Source organism: Procambarus clarkii, chromosome 62 (genome assembly GCF_040958095.1).
Source record: "Procambarus clarkii isolate CNS0578487 chromosome 62, FALCON_Pclarkii_2.0, whole genome shotgun sequence".
NCBI lineage: Eukaryota > Metazoa > Arthropoda > Malacostraca > Decapoda > Cambaridae > Procambarus > Procambarus clarkii.
In genome coordinates this window covers 26,679,840-26,702,023 of record NC_091211.1, presented here as the reverse complement: position 1 = coordinate 26,702,023, position 22,184 = coordinate 26,679,840, and the positions used below count along the sequence as shown (strand labels likewise).

General features: G+C 44.7%; 1 protein-coding gene across 3 annotated transcripts; it reads right to left on the bottom strand.

The window, feature by feature from the left end:
• Positions 1–4,911: 4,911 nt before the first annotated feature.
• LOC138349541 (nuclear factor interleukin-3-regulated protein-like) lies at positions 4,912–15,889 on the bottom strand. Of its 3 annotated transcripts, none has more exons than XM_069308407.1 (2): positions 15,732–15,889; positions 4,912–6,853 (listed from the first exon to the last, which is right to left on the bottom strand). In XM_069308407.1, exon 2 carries the CDS (start codon positions 6,831–6,833, stop codon positions 5,358–5,360), a length of 1,476 nt encoding a protein of 491 aa, XP_069164508.1. In that variant the 5' UTR covers positions 6,834–6,853; positions 15,732–15,889; the 3' UTR covers positions 4,912–5,357. The 3 variants fall into 3 exon arrangements, with proteins under 3 accessions (XP_069164508.1, XP_069164507.1, XP_069164509.1); XM_069308406.1 differs by lacking the exon at positions 15,732–15,889 and adding an exon at positions 14,735–15,506; XM_069308408.1 differs by lacking the exon at positions 15,732–15,889 and adding an exon at positions 9,643–10,195.
• Positions 15,890–22,184: the final 6,295 nt, after the last annotated feature.

The window sequence follows — 22,184 nt, the reverse complement described above, 5'->3', positions numbered from 1 at the left end:
TGAGACTGAGAGAAAAGCCAGAGTAGGTCTGCTAGGCTATGGAACACGAGTAATGTTTAGGCTACATTCCAGAATCTGTGGAATGCTATATTTTAAACTTTAACTGTTGCTAAATCTAAATCTGCTATATACTTAGCATTAAGTGTTGTATAATACAACCTTTGCAGATCGTCTAAGGCGATATTTGCCGATGTTATACTTAACTTTTTAATTTATAAGATGAATTTTTTTTTCTCTAAAATCCATTGACACATCGAATCACACAGATTCTTTGTTTATCAATTTTATTCCATTAACTTTAATCATACTTCTAAGTGTTTTTTGGCCTTAATTGCAAATTTTTAATTCCATCTTGTTGTTGTTGTTAAAGATTTGCTACCTGGAACAAAAAGTTCCAAGTAGCACGGGCTATGGTGAGCCCGTAATGAATTCCATCTGTTGTCCGAGTCGGAGATTTGTTTGGCTGTAATGTCTGAATTTGAGGCAGTCAAGTTTCTTTTTCTTTATTATTATTATTTTCTACCACAGACGTGGCCACACATTTACAATGCTAACCAGCATATATACATTTTCTTCTGTCCTCCATGGACAGGGTTAGAGATGTGTTAAACATATAGTTCAGGGGTTTATTGAACAATCAACCACAGAAGGTGATTCGGTGCTTTTAAAAATGCTAGGCAGTCAAGTCTAAGTGTTGGTCGGGGGCCGGAGTGCCACGCCAAGATCGGACTCCAGTATGAATGTTTATTTATACAAGGAGATAATAATGGGTTGTGAAAGTAGATATGTTAGTGATTAAGTGGCACATTCTTGATCAGTCACAAGCACTTATACCGTCTCGGGCACACTTACAGAAATGTGACGTCGTGTATTTAGAGATCAAAGCAGAATTTAAATGTTAATTTAAGTAAGTAATTATCAATAGAAGGCACCAAACCGGGAAGGCTATGTAGCAGGCGATGTTAATTTAAATGTTAAGATATTCTAAATACAAGATTCCAATCTCTCAAAGCAACAGTCATATTGCGGAAAATTCTGACTCGTGGGATTTAATTTATTTTAAATTATGAATTAATTGAATTCTAATTTATAATTTATATTTATTTATTTATTACGATAGCTTAGCGGACTATGTTTAATTAAGAGACAGTATGAAATTAAATTCTCCCACAAGTCATGTCCCTACACAAGTTTGGCAGAGTTATTAATTGTAGCCTATCAATCGAGAATTATCAATTGACAAGAAAATGTATACTAATTAGTTAGTACTACTGGCGTTAGTTTAAATGATTGAAAGCCTTACCTGACTAGAAGGCTTCAATTTAGTGCACTAGTGGGACACGCGATCAATCATCAGCCATATTTGGAGGTCTGCTGATCCACTGAGAAGACATTACCTTCTATGTCTTCTCTTAGTGACGCCACATTAATAACTTCACGTCTCAAATCACCTGTCAATAACATTGTGCAATCAATTTTGCTAGCCATAAATTCTTTAGTTACATATATATTATAACCTGAGATGAAAAGATGAGAATATTGCTCACGCTTGGGTTTTGTTTTGTTTTCCTATGGCATAATTGAAAAACAGTATGATACACAATAACTAAGAGGTTTTATACTATGTACGCATACTGTATGGATGCAATGGCTTTACCTGGATACGCTGGTGTCAAAGTGGGCTGTCTAATTCCACGAACATGACGCGTTAAGCTCAATTATTCGGGAGATGGACACAACACGTTTTGGAAAATGGCAACTTCTCCTTCCCTTCCGCAGCGGCCGTTTTCTCCCATATGTATTTTATCGAGAAGTGGAAAGAGGGTTTATATTTCATTTATTTTAGTGCTGGTAATTATGTTCGCTCTAGGGGAATATGTTTATGTTGTTTGCAGTCCAGAGAGTGATGTTTATGAAGAATTTACGATATTTTTGGCTGGGAAATTTAATGTTGTTGACTTGGCAATAATTTATCCTTTTTTTCTCCGGGTAAATGCTACAAGCCTAATATTATTGGCATGGATAATTAAAATAATTTGTGTTGGGATGATTTAATTGATTAGTACAAGAACAGCAACACAATTAGTCGCATATTGTAACTAAGAATAAGTAAATAAGGTCGTTTTTTTTCCTGATACACAGTGTCCCTCTGCGAGTCTGTTATTATTGTAACCAAGTGGTTCCTAACCTCTTAACCACAAATTCAAATTCTTTCAAATTCATATTCTTTATTCAGGAAAATTACATATATAGTTGATTTACAAACATAAAGTTGGATTTATAGATAGAGCTAGTACATACACTATCTAAAGCCACTAATACGCATAGCGTTTCGGGCAAGGCTCCCTTACCCCTATATATTTAAATTAATTTTCCCGTGACCGTTGTGTTTGAAAGGTCTGTCTACTTAATTAAACTGATTTTATTGACAACGAACTCGTTTTCCCAGCTTCGTGTCTCTATTGGAAGACAGGTATAATTAAGTTTGCAATTTAATAAAAGACAGTATTAACAAACTTGTTTTCTTTAATGAGATGGTTAAAGTTGCTTTGTTGACGCTATGTTTCTTAAATTTCAGGATCAGTGCCAGACAGCTTGAGGTGTAGATCAGGCTACACGTTCATTCAGTTTCTGTATTTTGATTTCATATAAAGGAGCTGAGAGCGAGTTTAAAAGATGAACTTTTCTAAAATGAGCAACTTTAAGTGCGTCACGCAGTGTTGTGGCCGTGTTTCTGGCTTCCTGTGGCTGTCTGCGTATGCAACAAAGAGTCCATTTGAGATTTGGTGTTTTAGCACGAATCAGCATACCGTCTAAGGAGATTCTCTGTTCTCTACCCTTTGTGATATTCTTATTCTTATTCTCATTTTTTTTTTTTCTCTCTCTCTCTCTCACTCTCTCTCTCTCTCTCTCTCTCTCTCTCTCTCTCTCTCTCTCTCTCTCTCTCTCTCTCTCTCTCTCTCTCTCTCTCTCTCTCTCATTTTCTCTCATTCTCTCTCATTCTCTCTCTCTCTCTCTCTCTCTCTCTCTCTCTCTCTCTCTCTCTCTCTCTCTCTCTCTCTCTCTCTCTCTCTCTCTCTCTCTCTCTCTCTCTCTCTCTCTCTCTCTCCCTCCCCCCCCCCTGCGCCAACACAACACTCACCACCTTGTATTGACAAACGTAATGACTCAATGGGTTGTGTGTGACGTCATGGGCTTCCCGGCTAGCAAGCGTTCGTCAGACATCCTCGAAACCTCTGCATGGCTGCACTGACCTGAAGGACGTCAGCGGATACTTCAAGAGGAAGAATCCGGCTGCGTGACGTCACTGTGGTGAATGTGGGAGAAGAGAACTCACAATAGCTGGTTGTCTCTCACCCTCCTTTAATATCGTTGTTGATGAGGAGGTTTATGAGGGTTGGGGAGCGGGGGTTTGTGAGGGAGGGTCGGGGGATGGGGTGGGGGGCGGCTAGACCGCAGCCTACTAACGCGTTTTGATAATCAATTATTGCGTAAACAGACGATATCATTTCCGTGATATATTGTGTAATGTTTACCATCCAACTAGAGGACAATTTGTGTGTAATACTGATGCCTTTGTTATGATTTGGTGTAGTTTTTTTTTCTCTGGTGGATTTCTATCCACTAGGTGGTGGTAAATTATCATGATAAGCCTCATGTTTCTCTTCACCAAGTCGCTCTATTACGCATCACAACCTTCAATCAACTTGTGTTCTGGTTTGAGTTTATTGAGCTGTGAATGAGCAGTTTGCCTCCACTGTGTTTGTGTGTGGTAATAGGGCGATTAGGCAGTTATTATACCTTCAGAGAATGCTTTTTTTAGAGTCTTCGAATCTGTAATTAATTCTTGTTTATTTCATTCGATCTTAAGGACGAAATCATATACAATATTGATGTGTTTGTCTGTGAAGGTGAAGTAGGAGCAACATTTGTCTTCGATGGCTTTGAAAGTTTCTGTTTTTTGAACATTTAGTGTTCTCTCTTCCTCCGTTCTCAATATTCTTGTTCAATTCGTTATTAAAAGTATTAGTTATTATAATTATCATTAATAGCGATATTTTTCACTTAAACGACATACACCTAAAGTTGTTTATATGGTGTATATATCACCTTTTGATTGTATAGTGTATATCATCTTTTGATTATATGGTGTATAGCACTACCTATGTGGTATATGGTATATATATAATATACATATCACTTACTGGTTGTATGGTGTATATTACTCTGTTTGGTGCATAGATTTTGTTATATATATATATATATATATATATATATATATATATATATATATATATATATATATATATATATATATATATATATATATATATATATATTCCATATTTCGGTCTATATTTATGTTTCTGTATTTGGTGTAAATAATATATTTTTGTTATTAAATAACATATTAAAGACATTTGCATATTTTTACACTAGGTAGTTTTTTTAGTGGCATTTAAAGGCTTTTCTCGTTTCTGACTTAACATCATTTAACATATAAGTGACAGTCTCGTGTGTAACGGGTCGGCGTTCAATCCCCAACTGTCTAAGCGGTTGGCCACCATTTCTCTCCCCCGTCCCATCACTAAACATTGTCTTCGTATCCCTTCAAAGTGGTATATAGTTGTAATGACTTGGAGACAGAATTACTTTGTGCATTTTGGCACGTTTGAAGCATTAATTCTTTTTAATTTATGATGGATTTTTTTAACATTATATTTGCTATCTTTTTGATTTAGATACGTATTTAATTGGCTAGAGGCTAGGTGTTTTCTCTGCTCAGTTATGGCTCTGACTTACGTGTTGCAAGTTGTTTATTTGCATCAATCTTGCATGCATAACTAAATTAAGCATAAACGAATTGTCAATGTTATCAGCTTTTTAAATAAGGTAAGAGAAAGAGGTTGGTAGGATCACAAAACATATATTTTATCTAATGGCACTTATGTACAGACTGTAGGTAAGAGAAAATACACAGGCGCGGTCCCCTGACTTGTGTAGATATAATATTATGATTCATTAACATTAGTCAAGAATTACAGTATGAAGAGAGACGCCCTTAATGCGGCAACACTCACTCACACGTGTGCACCCACCCACTGACTCAATCTCTCTCACACGCACACACACACACACACACACATGAGTGAGAGTGCACGTTGATTGGTAGTCATTGTTGATAGCTGGGGTATTTAGTCCACCGGGGGAGACCTTCGTCTGAATATCACACGAACGGCCCCCATCAACCCCCACCAGATACACAGGCACGGAGCCCATGTCACAGCCAGGCTCGCCGTCACGACACACACACACACACACCGCCACGGAATATATCAAAGTGGCAGCAGAGGGGGTTAGCGAGACCCGTCGGAGTCGGCCTCGGAGCGCGGTCTGCGGACAAGCATGTGTTTGAGGGAGGCCACTTCCGTTGCCAGCCGCTCGAGTTCGGACCTAAGGTGTGTGTTCTCGAACTCAAGCACCTGCTCTCCTTCGCCCTGCTGTTGCACCTGCTGCTGTTGCTGCTGATGGTGCTGTTGTTGATGCTGTTGTTGAAGGAGGTGGTGATGGTGGTGGTGCAGCTGTTGTTGGTGATAATGTGCCAGGTTGAGCTGCTGTTGGCTGCTGCTGTCGGGCAGAGAACAGGCATTAGGTGGGGTGGAGTTATTATCGGATGTCCGGTTGTATTCCGAACAAGAGGAGGAGGAAGAATAGCCGATGGCGGAGTCTCGTTCATCGGAAGATCCTACAGAATCCTCGGCAGCTTCCTGTTGGTGCTCGCTAGGCTCGGCTTTGATAGCCTGGAGAGCCAGGAGAGACTGAGCTGCGTCCTTGTCTCCCAGGTGACTCTTGTGTCTCAGCTTGTGAGGCAGAGACATGCCAGCTTCGGGCGAGCGGCGACTCAGCTCCGGGTCGCTGGGGGAGAAGTCCATATGGGAGGTGGTGGGCGAGGGCGGCGAGGCGCGTGAAGAGAGGTTCAGCGCCGACTGTCCGTAGTAGAGATTACTGTTCGTGGAGGATGGAAACTGCTGGTTGGATGAGGTATCGTACGTGTTCTCCTCTTCATCCATCTGGGAGGGGTTGTAGTGAGAGTAGTGTGCTGGAGGAGACTCTGGATCCTGCTGGCTGTGATAGCTGGGAGTTGCAGGACTGCCGTCGCAGGATCCTCCGGGGCTGAGGAGTGAAGGAGTGCCGTTAAGAGTGATGAGTGCCTGAGAGAACTTTGTCCGCTTGTTGAGTGCCAGGATCTGCTCTGATTGGGGCATGTTTGCCAGCACCTGATCGGTATTCACCAGGTTTTCTCCCAGGATGCCATATTTGTCCTTGATGGCCGTCAGCTGAGCCTTCAGAATATGGTTCTCCTTGGACAGTTCGATAACTCTCTGCTCCAAGATCATGTCATTAAAGCGTCTCTTCTCCCTGGACCTCTTGGCAGCCTCGTTGTTGCGCCGGCGACGATCCCAGTAAGAGTCGTCTTTCTTACTGTCGGGGATAAACTCTCGCTGCTTCCGCTGCGCGAAAATTTCCTTCTTGCGCATCTGCGCCAAATCCAAAGTTGATGGAAGAGTTAGTCCCGGAGCGCCAAGGCCTACTGGAGTGTCCTGGCCATGTTGTGGACTTCCCAGCTGAGAGCCTTGACATGCCTGCTGCTGCTGCTGTTGCTGCTGCTGCTGTGACGGTGGCTTCTGGTCCATGATGTGCGTTGGGGAGTAGTTAGCGTGAAGGAGGGCAGAGGGGCAGGGGTTGTAGGGCCCCAGGCCGGCCACTGAGGGCGACAGGGGTATGAGCGCCGGGTAGTTGACGGGGTAGGACTTCACAGTCTCGGCCACCATAATGTGGTGTTGAAGCACATCTGAGGAAGACAGAAAATACTTATTAGTCATCTAAATAAAAAATCGATCATAGAAATAGGCATGAGACTACATACACACACATACAGAATGTATATGTTTGATATTATAATTTATAAAATCCTACAATGCTGAAAAAAATCAACAAAATTAGGCACAATATATATATATATATATATATATATATATATATATATATATATATATATATATATATATTATCAAAAGAAACAAGTTTAAAACAGTTCATATATGAACATGAAGCTCCAGCAGGTGCTTAGTGACTTTATAAAAATATATATAAATGAACTTTTTAAAAACCGTTTTTCATTACTACCCATTAATTCCCCCCCCCCCCCCCCCACCCCCCACCCCTGCACAATCCCCAACCCACTCCCTCTTATAAACAATCGCACGGATGACCTTCACAGGTAGTTCATTACACCAGCAACAGCGATATGCATATTATTTTCAATATGATGCAAGCACTATTACATATTAATGCACTCGGAAGCTTCTGCAAAAGGCTGTATTCGCTGTTATTTTTTTTCGTAAACACGGTAAAGAATCATCACTGAAATGTGAAAATATGTATTACATGTAAACAAGGAGTGTGGGATGACCTTGATAGCAGTGTAACGAGTCAGTCCCAAGACAACGGATCAGTCCCAATGTTAACGAACCAGTCCCAATGTTAACAAACCAGTCCCAAGGTTAACGAACCAGTCCCAAGGTTAACGAACCAGTCCCAATGTTAACGAACCAGTCCCAAGTTAACGGACCAGTCCCAAGTTAACGGACCAGTCCGAAGTTAACGAACCTGTCCCAAGGTTAACGAACCAGTCCCCAGGTTAACGAACCAGTCCCAAGGTTAACGAACCAGTCCCAAGGTTAACGAACCAGTCCCAAGGTGAAGAGCAAATTAAAGCCAAGAGGAAGCCCAGGTAACGGCTCCCTCCCTCAGAACCAGAATGCTAAGACTTCGGGAAAACGATAAATAAAGAAACATGGCGAAATTATAACGAAATTTAAAAAATAAAATCGCTTAAATGTTAATAACAAGACAAATTCAAATTAATATCACAAGTGGAACAAAAGTTCAATAATAAAAAATCTAGTAAAGAATGGGAGAAGAGAGTAGATGGAAGTCGAAGTGAAACTTGAATAAAGATCTCCAGAAGACCGAGTGAGACAAATCTATATGAAAAAAATGGAAATGTTTGGGTACAAGTTGGTGTTCCGGTCCTCCTGGCTGGGGGGAGGGGTTGGGGAGGGGTTTGTGGGGATGGGTTAGTGGGGGTTGGTGGGGGGTGGAGTGCCGGACGCCGACCTCAAGAGAGAGGCCCCTCGCGGGGTGGCTAGGCTGGGCCCGTCAGTTCTAGCACTGCATACGTAACTGCATTGCTGCTGCTGCTGCTGCTGTGCTTCCGATGTACTGCAGTGCGGTACTGGTCATGCTGTTGTTGTACTTGACTGATGTGCTTCTGATGCACTACATTGTGCTTACGCACTGTATTTGTTGTACTGTACACACACATACATACACACACATGTATATATGTTCCTAACGCTATTTGCCTAGTGAGCAAAATACCGCCAAAAGCGGTCAAGGAAGGGTCAAATTGAGTTCATATTGTGTATCGAGCCCCATCCTTCATTGCTCAGCATCTCTTGTTTGAGCGCTTCAGATACTGTAACCCTATTTAGGAACACCCCTGTCTGTGGAATTACAGTTTCTTAAACATTATTTCACGGCTATATTTGAGTGGGTGTTACACTGGATAAGGGGGAAAAAAAAGAGTAATTAAAATATCACAGTAGGACTGTTAGCTCAGGAACATGCAGAGAGCTATTGCTAGGCTGTTGCTTGAGGAAGCGGTAGGTAGGGGGGGGGGGTAACAACCAGCCAACCAAGCACACAAAAAACTGACGCAAAATATGGTTGACTGTCCATCGTGGTGCTCCACTTTGTCTTTATCTTTCAATGGGGTTAAGGATGAGCCTCTGGCACACGCTGAAACATTCTGGTTGTCGCTGTGAGTGACGTAAGAGCGTACTCACACATAAACACACCTCACATCACCCTGCCTCCCCCACCACTCCCCACTAGGGTACGAATGCGTGTTCGGATCGCTGGTGGACGCGGCAGTTACCTGCACCCGCCCCGACACTCTGTTTGGGTACGAATTGGGTCCAGATTTTTTTTTTATTTTTTTGCTTGGGAGAGTTCAAATATATTTATAGCCAGAGCCTCGTGTGGTGTTCCCGGGCAGTGGGAGGGACGGCGTGGAACGTTTGGAAACTGTACTGAAGATGTGGAATGAGGGCAAATGAATGCACCAGGGCAGAGAGGGGTAGATAAGATTGAAGTCAGCGCCTCACCACGACCTCTCGCACACATACCTACGGACACGGGGCTATGGCAACCTCCATCAACCTGATAAAGACCTTTTGTGCCCTCTGTAATGCTTTTTGCGCTACCGCTCACAGGATGAGTATGGGGTGCACAATAAACTAGCCGCCTCCGGCGGCAACAATAAAAAATCCATCAACCTATTCAACATATACTGACAAAAGAGGTTAAGAGTCAACACCTGTCAAATAACCCCCTCCCCCCCCCCTTCACTGACCTCCATTTGGTAACTAGGAGATAAAATACACATCCAAACACCGGATTTTACATGAATGACATCTGATTTATAATTAGAAAATTAAAAGAATTCTCGCACTAAGTTTTCTAATTTTTTTTTCTAGGAATCGCGTCCGTGTGACCGAAGCCAGTAACACTCACGTCAGGAGACCGGGTGCGTGTGCCTGGCTTGTGTGTGAGAGAGGAGCGAGAGGTGCACACACACACAGTACAACTGCTTCCTTCCCGTAGTGGCGTCCGCAGCGACTATTGGACCGCTCGTGTACTAACAACCCCCATCCTCCACCTCCACCACCACTACCACTGCTTTTGCTGTCCAACTGCGGAATTTTGGTGCGGTGCCAACTCAAAAGATGGGGTAGGATGAGCCTGGCATAGTGTGGCAGCTCCCCTCTCCTCCCTGTGTGACGGCTCGGGACACCACCTGCCCTCCCCACCTCGCAAATGGGACAAATAAAACAGATGAACAATGAAATACAAGTTGAAACGCCCGCCAGCGAAGACAAACGGATCAATCAGGACGAAGTGTTGTGGAAAATCCAGCGCAACGGGGGTGATGCAACGCCAGTGTCCGAGGGCGTGCGCTCGGCCCTGGCTTCCACCTCCGCACGCACGCAAAACAAACTATCACACACAAATATCCCCCCATAACCATCTGTCACATCACAGTACATATCTCGGCCCAACCTTTAGTCCTATATTTATAAACGTGTTTTGAATTCTGCAATCCGAACGAAAAATGTTAATTCAAGATGAACAAATAAGTCCCTTGAACTACAAACTTAATGATGCTGGAGCAAGGACGTCGCCCGAGTGAGGTTATTCTGAGGTGTGTGACAGGTTGCTATGGTTACGAGAGTCTGAGGCGGCGGCCTGGTCACGTGACTCGCCCACCAGGTCAACGCTATACAAAAACAACCTTATATAGCGCTTTAGGCTTCTGTGACAAGAATATATTCTGTGGCTCTTGCCTTTACAATCAAAATATGGCTCGCGTGGATCATTTGTGTATTTTTGGAGCACCTTATTTGGGTTAAAATCCTACAGTAGTGGTGTCAAGGAAGGTGATTTCAGCAAGAGTCAAAACTGTTGCTACTGCAGCAGGATGGGTGTTGTGGAGACTCGGTGGAAGGATGGATAGAGATAGGAAAACGCAATGAAGGATGGGCCGTGTGTGTAGGCTTCGAGCGTTGCGAAGGATGGGGTTATGGTGTGCAGGATAAGACGCAGTTCTGAAGAATACTGCTAGGGTGTGTAGACTTGGATGGCTTTAAGACAGATGAGGTAAAGCTGGATGCTTGGAAGATAGACTTACCATCTAGGACTCAGCAGCCTTGGGATAGGGAGGCAGGAACGCTACCACAGGGTTTATACAATCTTTAGTTGTTGTTCCAAGTAGCACAGGCTACGGTGAGCCCGCATCCTTTAGTTGTACTTGCAACGTTAGTATATATAACTCTCGTACTCTCTCTTAACTGTGTTTTCCTAATGTCTCACATCTAAGTAACATTGAGCATCTCTCGCCCCTCCCTGTCACAAATTCTATCGCGCCGAAGACGCAGTCAATACGCACGAGTCCGGACGGCGCAGGGAAGGTTGGGGTGAGGGGGTAACAGCATCCTTGCCTTACATAACTGGCCGGAATGATCGGTCATGTAACCCTGCACGTTCATACCAAGCCTGTTAGCCTGTTGCAAGCACCCGAATGGGAACACTTGGAGAAATGGGTATAAGATGATCTCCTTGTAACATTTTTCTCACCTATCTCCTCTCCCATTCTCTCCTCCCCCACCCCTGCCTCCTGTTTCGCCTTGCCGTCTATCTCCTGGCAGCCTTGGAGACAAGGGAAGCAATCTTAAACAGCCTTTGTAAAAATTCAACTTCCCCCAGACGTAAGGCAGAGAGAGATGGTGCTACGGATCGAGAATATCTCAAAAGGGTCCCCCTCCTACCTGTGTGAGAGAGATCACGTGATCCCTGCATGTAGTTCTGATGTAACACTTACGTAACCTCTGCCAATAAGTTCCTGCTTGCCACACGGGCATTATAGCTGGAGAGGTGCCGATAAAGCACATAAACACACTTGCATTCCTTCACAGCTTTAAGCACCACAAAGAAGTCTTACGCATCTCTATGAGCTCTATTTCTGCGTGTCCGTGTTGTCAAGAACAGCGGTACATAAGCCTCTGGTCTGTGAAGCTCGCTACTGTTAAGCTTGACCAGTGTTCTGATCGATTCATATTCTCGCGAGATGAGTTAACTTTGCTAATTGTAACATAAGCGCAACATTTTGAATAGACTGGCAAGAAAATGTAAACACACTTTATAGTAGCTTCACAAAATATTGTTTTACCAAGTAAAAATAGTTTCCCGCCTCATACGTGTAGCCTATTGCAGGAATAGTCGCAGAAACGTGTGAATCAAGATTGCGCCTCTTCACCTAGGACAGAAAAAAGAAATCACCCAATCCGAGCTCATTCGTCTAATAAGACATGTTCAAGGAGTTCACTGCATACAGAAAATACATGGGTGGCAGTATATTATACAGTATAGCCTGCACGTGAGTGGATTATATTAAGAATCATAAATAGATGACAGAATGGGTCGAATAACACGCTATTAAATTCAACACAAATCTTATCAATTATGACGCTATCGAATTTATACAATTCTGGATTTTAAATTTATATTATACAATTTACTCACTACTTTTAATATAAAACATGACTCAATCACATTATAATGTCGTCTGTTTATGATTCTTAATCTAATCTATATATATAAAATAGGAACGCAGGGCGTAACATTCCGACCCCCCCGTCCAACACGCGTTGTTACATAAGGATTCTTGCAACAAGACCGTTAGTGGTGTATGTTTAGATGGCGGAGGACACCTTGTGAAGGGGACACGTGCTCACGTGTCCGGCAGGCCGCATACACAATCAACAATCAGGTACCCAGAACCTTCCAGACTCTTCCAGCATTCACCCTCACTCGTCAGCAAGAAGTTTATTTATGCAGCGATTACATGTACGCGCCTCGCAGTTGGAGAAGGGATAGGGAGAGGGAGGGGGATGGTGGTTAGGAGGGAGTGGGAGGGATGTGACCAAGGCGGTGGCTATGAGACGTGTGAACGAAGACTTCTGGAAATGGCGGGGGCAACGGGGATGATGACGTAACAGTCTGCAGCGCGAGGCCGGCGATGCCACAACCCTGGGAGGTTTTATCGTACAGGAGGGCGGGCGGCGGCTATGGCTGGTGCTAGGAGCTGCTGGGTGCTGAGTAACCCGACTACGAATTAGTTATTTTTAGGCTACCTCGGTCCCTGAAGCGACTGAGCGAGCCCCTCACGCCGACCTCTTGGTGTGAAATGGCCTTTTTGGTCAGTAAATTGCGATGAGTTAGCACTGTTTGCCCAAGCTGAGCAAAGCGTTGCTCACGACCTGCCTCCACATACAACAGTTGAAGTAGGACGGCCCGACATTGATTTTTATGGTCTGTTTACCTCATGCTAGTCGCCGAGGGAATCATATCTCGTCCACGTTGTTTACACACACACACGCGCAGGCACAGGTGATGCCCGGGTGCTTAACACCGTTCAAGAGATTTGAACATCAATTACATAATTATACCAGAATATCTATCGACTGGTGATGGCTCCTTGCTCACGTCAGCCCAAGCAGCCTTGACACTAGTCTAAGGAGGGGGATGGGGGGGGGGCGTCTGTTGCTTCACCACCCTCAACCAGTGGCACCCTGGCATGGCCCTCATATGTGGCCATGACTTTTAAACCACGACCCAGTTTTTCAAGATGGTTGAGTAAGTATCGTATCTTATCTACTGAACGAACGCTCCACACACCCGTCGGAAAGCGCTTGTAAATAACACAAAAACTTACAATATTACAACTGAAATATCAAGATAGCAGCATCCTGACCGTATAACTCCATAACTCTAAACATTAATATATTACTGCTAAGACACAAGGCAAGGGAGAAGCTTTCTGGAGAGTATTACGTCTATTCGACGCAGCCTCGCCGAAAATAGCACCATACGTGAGAATTATCTTGTACCTCATATGACTTCCTGACGTCAAGAAGCACGATATCTACACCCGGTTATCAAAATATTAGATTACGTATAATAATGTCGTGTATTTCAATGATACAATGATATATTTACGGAAGAGGTTTAGACTAGACTTGTTTTAGAACAGATCAAATGAATCTTGTCAATTGTCGCCCAAATTACACGAGGAGTTTGTTGGTGTTGGCGGGCCTGCCAGAGCACTGTATCACTCCACCACAGGAGTGGGATACTGTGTATCTCATGTGTCCTGGAGCTATTTTCTGTGCATCGCAATAATAAGTATTGAGGGTTGCTAGGCTTCGTACGCTTTTGGTTAGGTAAGGAGGTTGGGTTTTATACGGAGTGGCAAATGAGGAGAAGATACTGGTTGATGAAATATCTTTCTTATTTGATGAGTGATGATACCCGCGCACATTCAACCTTTCACGCCACGCCAGTGTGTGGATTAGCACCAGCTAATCCAAGTGGATTAGCACTAGCTAATCCACACGCGCTCGTGTGCTGGATGGTTTATGACGAGTGGTAACCTCACTCAAACACCTGACTGCCTTTACACGCACTCAAGCACCGGCTTTCCAAACACACACTCACACTCAAGCACTGGCTCACTATCTACACTCAAACACCGGGTCCCACAGCGATACTCACACTTGACAATATATATTCAAACACTGACGTTCAAGTACTCAAACCTCTCGCTAAAGCATGATGGATGCCCATTCACTCTGGCTGAAGCACTAACCCACGTTGGCTTGCGTCATGAATCCCGGTACATGAAGCAACACTGCGTCAGCCTCGACGCAACACACGTAAATACCCATAGCAATATCGCGCCTGTACAAGCACGCATCTATGAAAATATACATCCACTTTTCCTGCCATCTGATATTTTCCAAGTACTGTATCAAGTTAACAGTGAACACGTTTTAATTGAAAAAATAAATCACTTGAGTTTTCAAGAGATTTATGCTAGTGAATTTATGTTAATATGTTACTAAAATGATGATATTTACAGAGATTCTAAGCGCCGTAAGTCAAAATTAATTATAATAAATAACATTAGGCTTTTGAATAAAAGTTTTCGAATGAGAGGGACCAGTGCCATTGCAAATTCAATGTTCCCTAGTCGACACGTGACACTTACTGCTTCTGTGCATTATTGCTGTCATGGTGAGACAAATTGTCCGATCTTCGAGGCGGAGAATGTCTTGAGTTATTCCTTGGGATTTTAACAGCCTTGCGGTAGAATATTAGTCCATCAGCTGGTGCGGAGATTAGTCAGTGCATTGATATCAAGAGTTCTCTCCTTGTCCCACTGCCTTATCGGTGTCTTCGGGCGCGGTTATATCACCAGTAGTAATCACCAAGTCATCAAGGACCTCACACCATCACCCACGAAGTAGTGCTGGCAAATTTGCAATCACCCGAAACACCGTCGACGTATAGCGGAGTTTACAACACCTCTGTGTGTGATGGGGTTTACATCACCACTGGCCGCGTGTAGAGTAGCCTCCGCCAGAAGGAGACCCGTGTGGGGGGTGTGGAGCTCCTGCAGGAAGCGATCCTAAAGCACGTCCACTCAGTGCGACAGCTGGCGAAGGACTGTCACGGCAGCAGCGTGGGACGGATGGCTTTCTCCAATGACAGTCTCCGAGCACTGTCAGGCACTTCAACACTGGCAAGTTGTTAACAGACATTCACAGCTTGCCGACGTCAGTGAAAAATCCACCGAGAGAGGTTTCGACGAGGTTTTCCAACCTCGTGAATGCCCCCTCCGATGGTTTCCAAAAGAGGTTTGATGAGTGACGGTGGGGCTGTGTTTTCAAGATCGCGTCTGGTGCATGACCCTGGCCAACAATGCCGACGACGAAATCAAGTTCAGCAGCAGTCGTGCGTAGAGCAGGTGCCGCTTTCTCTTCCTCCTCCTCCTCCTCCTGCTATTGTGGATGGCGTGTGCTGCTTCTACAGCTTCTGCCCTCCGCCAGCAGAGCTTCCAACCTACAACACACACTCTGCTTTCGACTGGCACTTTCCAAACGACAGACGATAACACTTCATTTACAAACAAAACAATTATAACACCGAATTTAAACAAAATTTAAATGCTGCTACACTATAAACTGAGTGAAGCCTCAACTTACCAACTAAAGAAAATATTATGAAGACAGAGCTTCAATAAAGAGCTCCGTTTTGAAGACAAAGTTCCACAGGGGTATTCTGTGAGCTATCACAGCACAAGTTGTATCACCCAGAGGTTTAGGCGAGGAACTGACTGCCCAGAAGATATGTTTGTATATAGTACTATCCTCCTCCCGGCACGATAAGCCCCGCCCCCTCGCCCCAACGGCCAATAGACGGCAAAGGTGTAGAGGGAGGCGGAGCCAGGCGTGACGTCGCGGGCCTTACGTCATCAACAAGGTGACGTCACTATGTTCCCGGGACGACAAGGTTGTGTAATACTGACGCTCAGCTTGACAGCCTCTACCTCTGTATACAAATACTCCCCGCGGCTTATTGCAACCATTGTCTGCGGCGTGACATATGCAAATGGCTCAGCATTGGCTTCGGAGACCCCCTTGCCCCATCTGTATGACCTTCAGGGGGGCGGAAGGGGAAGAAAAGGAGAGAGGGAGTTAATGATGCTCGGTGCGGGGCCCCTGGCGGGGATGTTCCCCTGGCCACAGTTGCTACGCTGCCCGGGCCCGCCACCACACCCCACCACTGGTTTCCCAGAAGTTTTTTACGTAACAATTCCGGCGGAGCTCTTATTATAGACACCGGACGCCGCTTTGCCTGCCCCGGAAGCTGATAAGAGCTGCTTGATCTTCGTGTGGTCCCCTGTTTACACTGTTTGTTTAATGTGTTGATAGTATACTCGGTGAGAATTAAGGGGTTTCGATCTTGGGTCAGCAGGATGGCAGGCTGGTATTATGCTCACTCACACTCATCAGTCAAATCATCTCAAGATAACCCCAAACGTGTTGAAAATACTGGAAGGTCGAGAGAGCTAATGATCGGTGAGCGGGTGGAAATAGCCTAAACTACTCTATCCCTTTGAGATGAATTTTATTGTGTCAATAAACGTATTTGAACTATCTAGTAGAGTGTAGGTGTTTGTTTATTGTTGTGTGGCTCATATTTGCGAGCACCGAGGGAGCCGGTCGGCCGAGCGGACAGCACGCTGGACTTGTGATCCTGTGGTCCCGGGTTCGATCCCGGGCGCCGGCGAGAAACAATGGGCAGAGTTTCTTTCACTCTATGCTCCTGTTACCTAGCAGTAAAATAGGTACCTGGGTGTTAGTCAGCTGTCACGGGCTGCTTCCTGGGGGTGGAGGCCTGGTCGAGGACCGGGCCGCGGGGACACTAAAGCCTCGAAAGCATCTCAAGATAACCTCAAGATAACCTATAACCCCTTCAACTCTATCTCAACTCAGTTGACATAGAAATGGTCAACAGCTTGCTTTATTTCTATACATTTTTTTTAAGGCATTAACTCCTCGACTTTTTCTTGCTACAGCCTTAGATCACTGCTGGAGTACTACCTCCCTATACCCCCCCCTCGAGTACCACTAACCTAACCCCTCGAGTACCACCTACCTACCCTCTCGAGTACCAGGCTCCCGAGTACCTGTCCTCTACACTCCCGCGACAACAATATAGACGGACTTCTCTCGCTTTCCTTCCTATGGGTATACCCCCTCTACACCCCCCCCCCTCGCCCTAGTCTGGCTAGTTACTAGGGTACAGGTGCCCGGTGGTCTATATATATATATATATATATATATATATATATATATATATATATATATATATATATATATATATATATATATATATATATATATATATATATATATATATATATATATATATATATATATATATATATATATATATATGTGTGTGTGTGTGTGTGTATATCACGAAAATAAACACGTGATTAAGAATGTGACAATGTCAGACCACGGAGGAAAATGAAACAGGAATTTCCTTAAGTACTTTCGTATATTAAATACATCTTCAGAAGGAATGAAGATGTATTCATTCCTTCTGAAGATGTATTTAATATACGAAAGTACTTAAGGAAATTCCTGTTTCATTTTCCTCCGTGGTCTGACATTGTCATATATATATATATATATATATATATATATATATATATATATATATATATATATATATATATATATATATATATATATATATGTATGTCTAGGTCTGTCTGCCATCTATATCTATCTCTATATCTATTTATATATTCGTCTATCCATGTATATCTAAATATCTATCCGAGACAGAACAAATGAGCAGAGATGTCTGCTGGAGGGCGTGGAGCTGGGTGTCTGCTGGAGCGGGTGTAAGCAGCGATGTCTGCGGGTGGTGACCTTGGAGGTGTAGGGAACACACCGAAGGGTGGTGACGATGGTGGCTCACAGGTGTTGCATCACTTCCGGGGCTCAGGAGAGGGAGAGTAGTGAGCACGGGGGGGGGTAGGAGTAGTGGGCAGGGGGGGGAGTAATGGGCAAGGGGTAGGAGTAGTGGGCAGGGGGGGAGTAATGGGCAAGGGGTAGGAGTAGTGGGGAGGGAGGAGTCGTTGGAAATAGGAGTTAATGAGCTCCGAAGCACCATGAGGCTGTTTATAACAATAACAACAGTTGATTGGCAAGTTTTCATGCTTGTAAACTGTTTAATAAATGTAACCAAAGCCGTCAAAGATTGAGGAAAGATGTACACGATCGTAAGTGCTTGCGTAACTGCTTCGTGAATCTGGCCCCTGGTTTTTAAACCTTTTATATCCAGGGGGCATGAATACTATAAAATCCAGGGGGCAGGATAAAGGGGTTTGTTGCCCCTTTGACATCAATGAATGGAGGGTTAATCTACTGATCTCCAGGGCGCAGGAAAAGGGAACTATCAGGGGAAAGCACCAAGCCACTACGACTATATAGCACTGGGAAGGGGTCAGGATAAGGATTTGGGATGGGAAGTGGGGAAGGAATTGTGCCCAACCACTTGGATGGTCGGGGATTGAACGCCGACCTGCATGAAGGGAGACAGATTTCTGCGTGTAACTACACACAGAAATCACAATTGCGTGATGCATCAAATGAACAAATCCACAAGGGCCGTAACAAGGATTCGAACCTGCGTCGTAGCTCAGTCGATTCAGGCAGCGTCTGGGACGCTCTCGGACGCAGGTTCGAATCCTCGTCACGGCCCTTGAGGATTTGTTCAGGTAGTAACTCTTTGACCCCTTTGACCTCCGGCCGTCAAGCTTGACAGCGGCGCACTGGGCGCTGCAGTCACCGGCCCCACAATGCACCTGCGCAGCTCTGAGTCACTGCGCATCGCTTTCCCGGAAGTGAAAGTGACCTGCACGAAAGGAGCTGAGATTTCTCTTACGCAATGCACCCGGTTGATGAACTTTCGTTATATAAATAAATCAATGTGAGATGTGCGCGGCAAGTTTCAGCCCCGCTCCTGTGCCAGGTAAGTCCACTACGGGCTCACCATAGCCCGTGCTACTTGCCCCGCTCCTGTGCCAGGTAAGTCCACTACGGGCTCACCATAGCCCGTGCTACTTGCCCCGCTCCTGTGCCAGGTAAGTCCACTAGGGGCTCACCATAGCCCGTGCTACTTGCCCCGCTCCTGTGCCAGGTAAGTCCACTACGGGCTCACCATAGCCCGTGCTACTTGCCCCGCTCCTGTGCCAGGTAAGTCCACTACGGGCTCACCATAGCCCGTGCTACTTGCCCCGCTCCTGTGCCAGGTAAGTCCACTACGGGCTCACCATAGCCCGTGCTACTTGCCCCGCTCCTGTGCCAGGTAAGTCCACTACGGGCTCACCATAGCCCGTGCTACTTGCCCCGCTCCTGTGCCAGGTAAGTCCACTACGGGCTCACCATAGCCCGTGCTACTTGCCCCGCTCCTGTGCCAGGTAAGTCCACTACGGGCTCACCATAGCCCGTGCTACTTGCAACTTTTAGTTCCCAGTAGCTGAATCTTAAACAGGTGCGCGGCACAGTCAATGTAGCCAGCTAATGTACCGTCGTTAAATGGGTGTATTGTACGGTGTCTATGTCTGTCTGTCTACGTCTGTCTGTCTGGCTGTGTCTATATATGGGCTGTCAGATAGTTTTGTATGTCTTTATTTACACCACAACGTTACTTAATAACCTCCCCCCCCCCTCCACCCATCCCAACTAACATCAAATCACTATACCACTGGCGTAAATATCATTGCCACCAAACTACCTGTACACCATCCCCACCATTACTACTACCACTATTATCACCACAATTCTCACCACCATCCCCCCTGTACCTACTATCACAGCTACTAACATGTCTATTAAACTTAACATCAATATGTATAATTCCACGTGTATGAGTTAAGACATGGCAAGAAAGTTAATGACTGTGTCTCATCGACGTTTTCGCTTGTAGCTTTCAACCTTAACAATGGTAATTTGTTCTGTATAAAATGTGTCATTTAAAGATGCAGCGGCTTGACGCTCAGCTGACGGCTTCCGCGTCGACGTCCGCCAGGAGTGACGTGCGTAGCTTCCCGTCGTCTGGTGGCGTATGGTGGCGTAAATCTCCACTCGAATCCCGTCAGTCTGAGGTTTTGTCCGGTCCGCTCTGGTCGGTAAATGCTGGTGTCCGGCCTGGTGCAGAGAGGGAGGGAGGGAGGGAGAAAGAGGGAGAGGGTGAGAGAGACAGAGAGAGAGGAGTCCTGGTCAGAGACCGGGCCGTGGGGACGTTGATCCTCGAAACCATCGCAGGGTAATCGAAAGGTAAGGGAGAGAGAGAGAGAGAGGAAGGGGTGAGAGTGGACAATGTTAGAAGCAGGAGAGAGAGAGAGAGAGAGAGAGAGAGAGAGAGAGAGAGAGAGAGAGAGAGAGAGAGAGAGAGAGAGAGAGAGAGAGAGAGAGAGAGAAAGAGAGAAAGAGAGAAAGAGAGAGAGAGAGAGAGAGAGAGAGAGAGAGAGAGAGAGAGAGAGAGAGAGAGAGAGAGAGAGAGAGAGCGAGAGAGACAGGAGGAGGGGAAATGTGATAGAGAGAGAAGAGGAAGGAGAGTGAATCATCCACCGGGAGATGTGAGAGAAAGGGAAGAGGAGGAGGAGGAGAGGAGTAGGAGAGTGAATCTTCCGGCGGAAGCCACCTTTGTCTGGAAAAATGTCTTCCGTTCAAGCTCCAGTGACGAAAATAGAGGCTCCGACGGCAGCCCCTGAGCGCTGACATTCGTCACCGCCGCCATTAATATTTCTCTACTTGCTCGGTGTTCCATCCGGTCAGCCACCAGCTCTGGGGCCAGATTCACGAAGCAGTTACGCAAGCACTTACGAACGTGTACATCTTTCCTCAATCTTTGACGGCTTTGGTTACATTTATTAAACAGTTTACAAGCATGAAAACTTACCAATCAACTGTTGTTATTGTTATAAACAGCCTCCTGGTGCTTCCGAGCTCATTAACTGTTTAATAATTGTAAACAAAGCCGCCAAAGATTGAGAAAAGATGTACAGGTTTGTAAGTGATTGCGTAAGTACTTTCATGAATCTGGCTCCTGGCTGTCTCCGACCTCTTAACTCTCTTGATCGATGGATTACGCTTCGTTAGTTGGTTTGTTCACACGGATGAGTTTGTTCACAAATAAGAGCAAACAACCATAAGACATCAATAACAGCAACTAGGTGACGTCTTCTCACAGACATAGTACCGTAGCCTAATAACCCTCACTTGTGCATTTGTGAAATTTATGTGAAGATTTTTACATAACTTACATAAGAGTGCGAAAGATGGTTTAAATTCTTGACATAAATTTCACATATACACAAGTGTGGCGTTTTAATCCTAAAATAACAAATTGCAGCGTGAACAATAACAACAATCACAGCATGAACAATAACAACAATCACAGCATGAACAATAACAACAATCACAGCATGAACAATAACAACAATCACAGCATGAACAATAACAACAATCACAGCATGAACAATAACAACATTGACAGCATGAACAATAACAACAATCACAGCATGAACAATAACAACAATCACAGCATGAACAATAACAACAATCACAGCATGAACAATAACAACAATCACAGCATGAACAATAACAACAATCACAGCATGAACAATAACAACAATCACAGCATGAACAATAACCACATACATCAACAACAACAACAACAACAACACAGCATCAAGGGGGCCATCTTGTGAATGCTCTGTGATTGTGAGTGACAGGGATGTGACGTCACAGGGTCACTGCAGTGCCAGTTATCCTGGCACTGACAGGATGTGCGTCATGAACAAGTGGCAGTGAATTGTGCTCTCATTCCAACCTTTCAGATTCCCTTTATTTCCTTCCCTTTCTCACACCACAGACGCTTCATTCATTCCTCTTACTTCCCCTTCTTTCAATCATATCATTCCCCCTTTGTCACTTTTCTAACTCATTTTCTCTCTCATGTTCAGTGCACACTATCTCTTCTCTCTCTCAATTATCATTCTTCGTTCTGTCACTCTCATTCTTCCAAGCTCCAAGAACGTGGCACTTGGGGTCTCTCCTGAGGCCACTTGG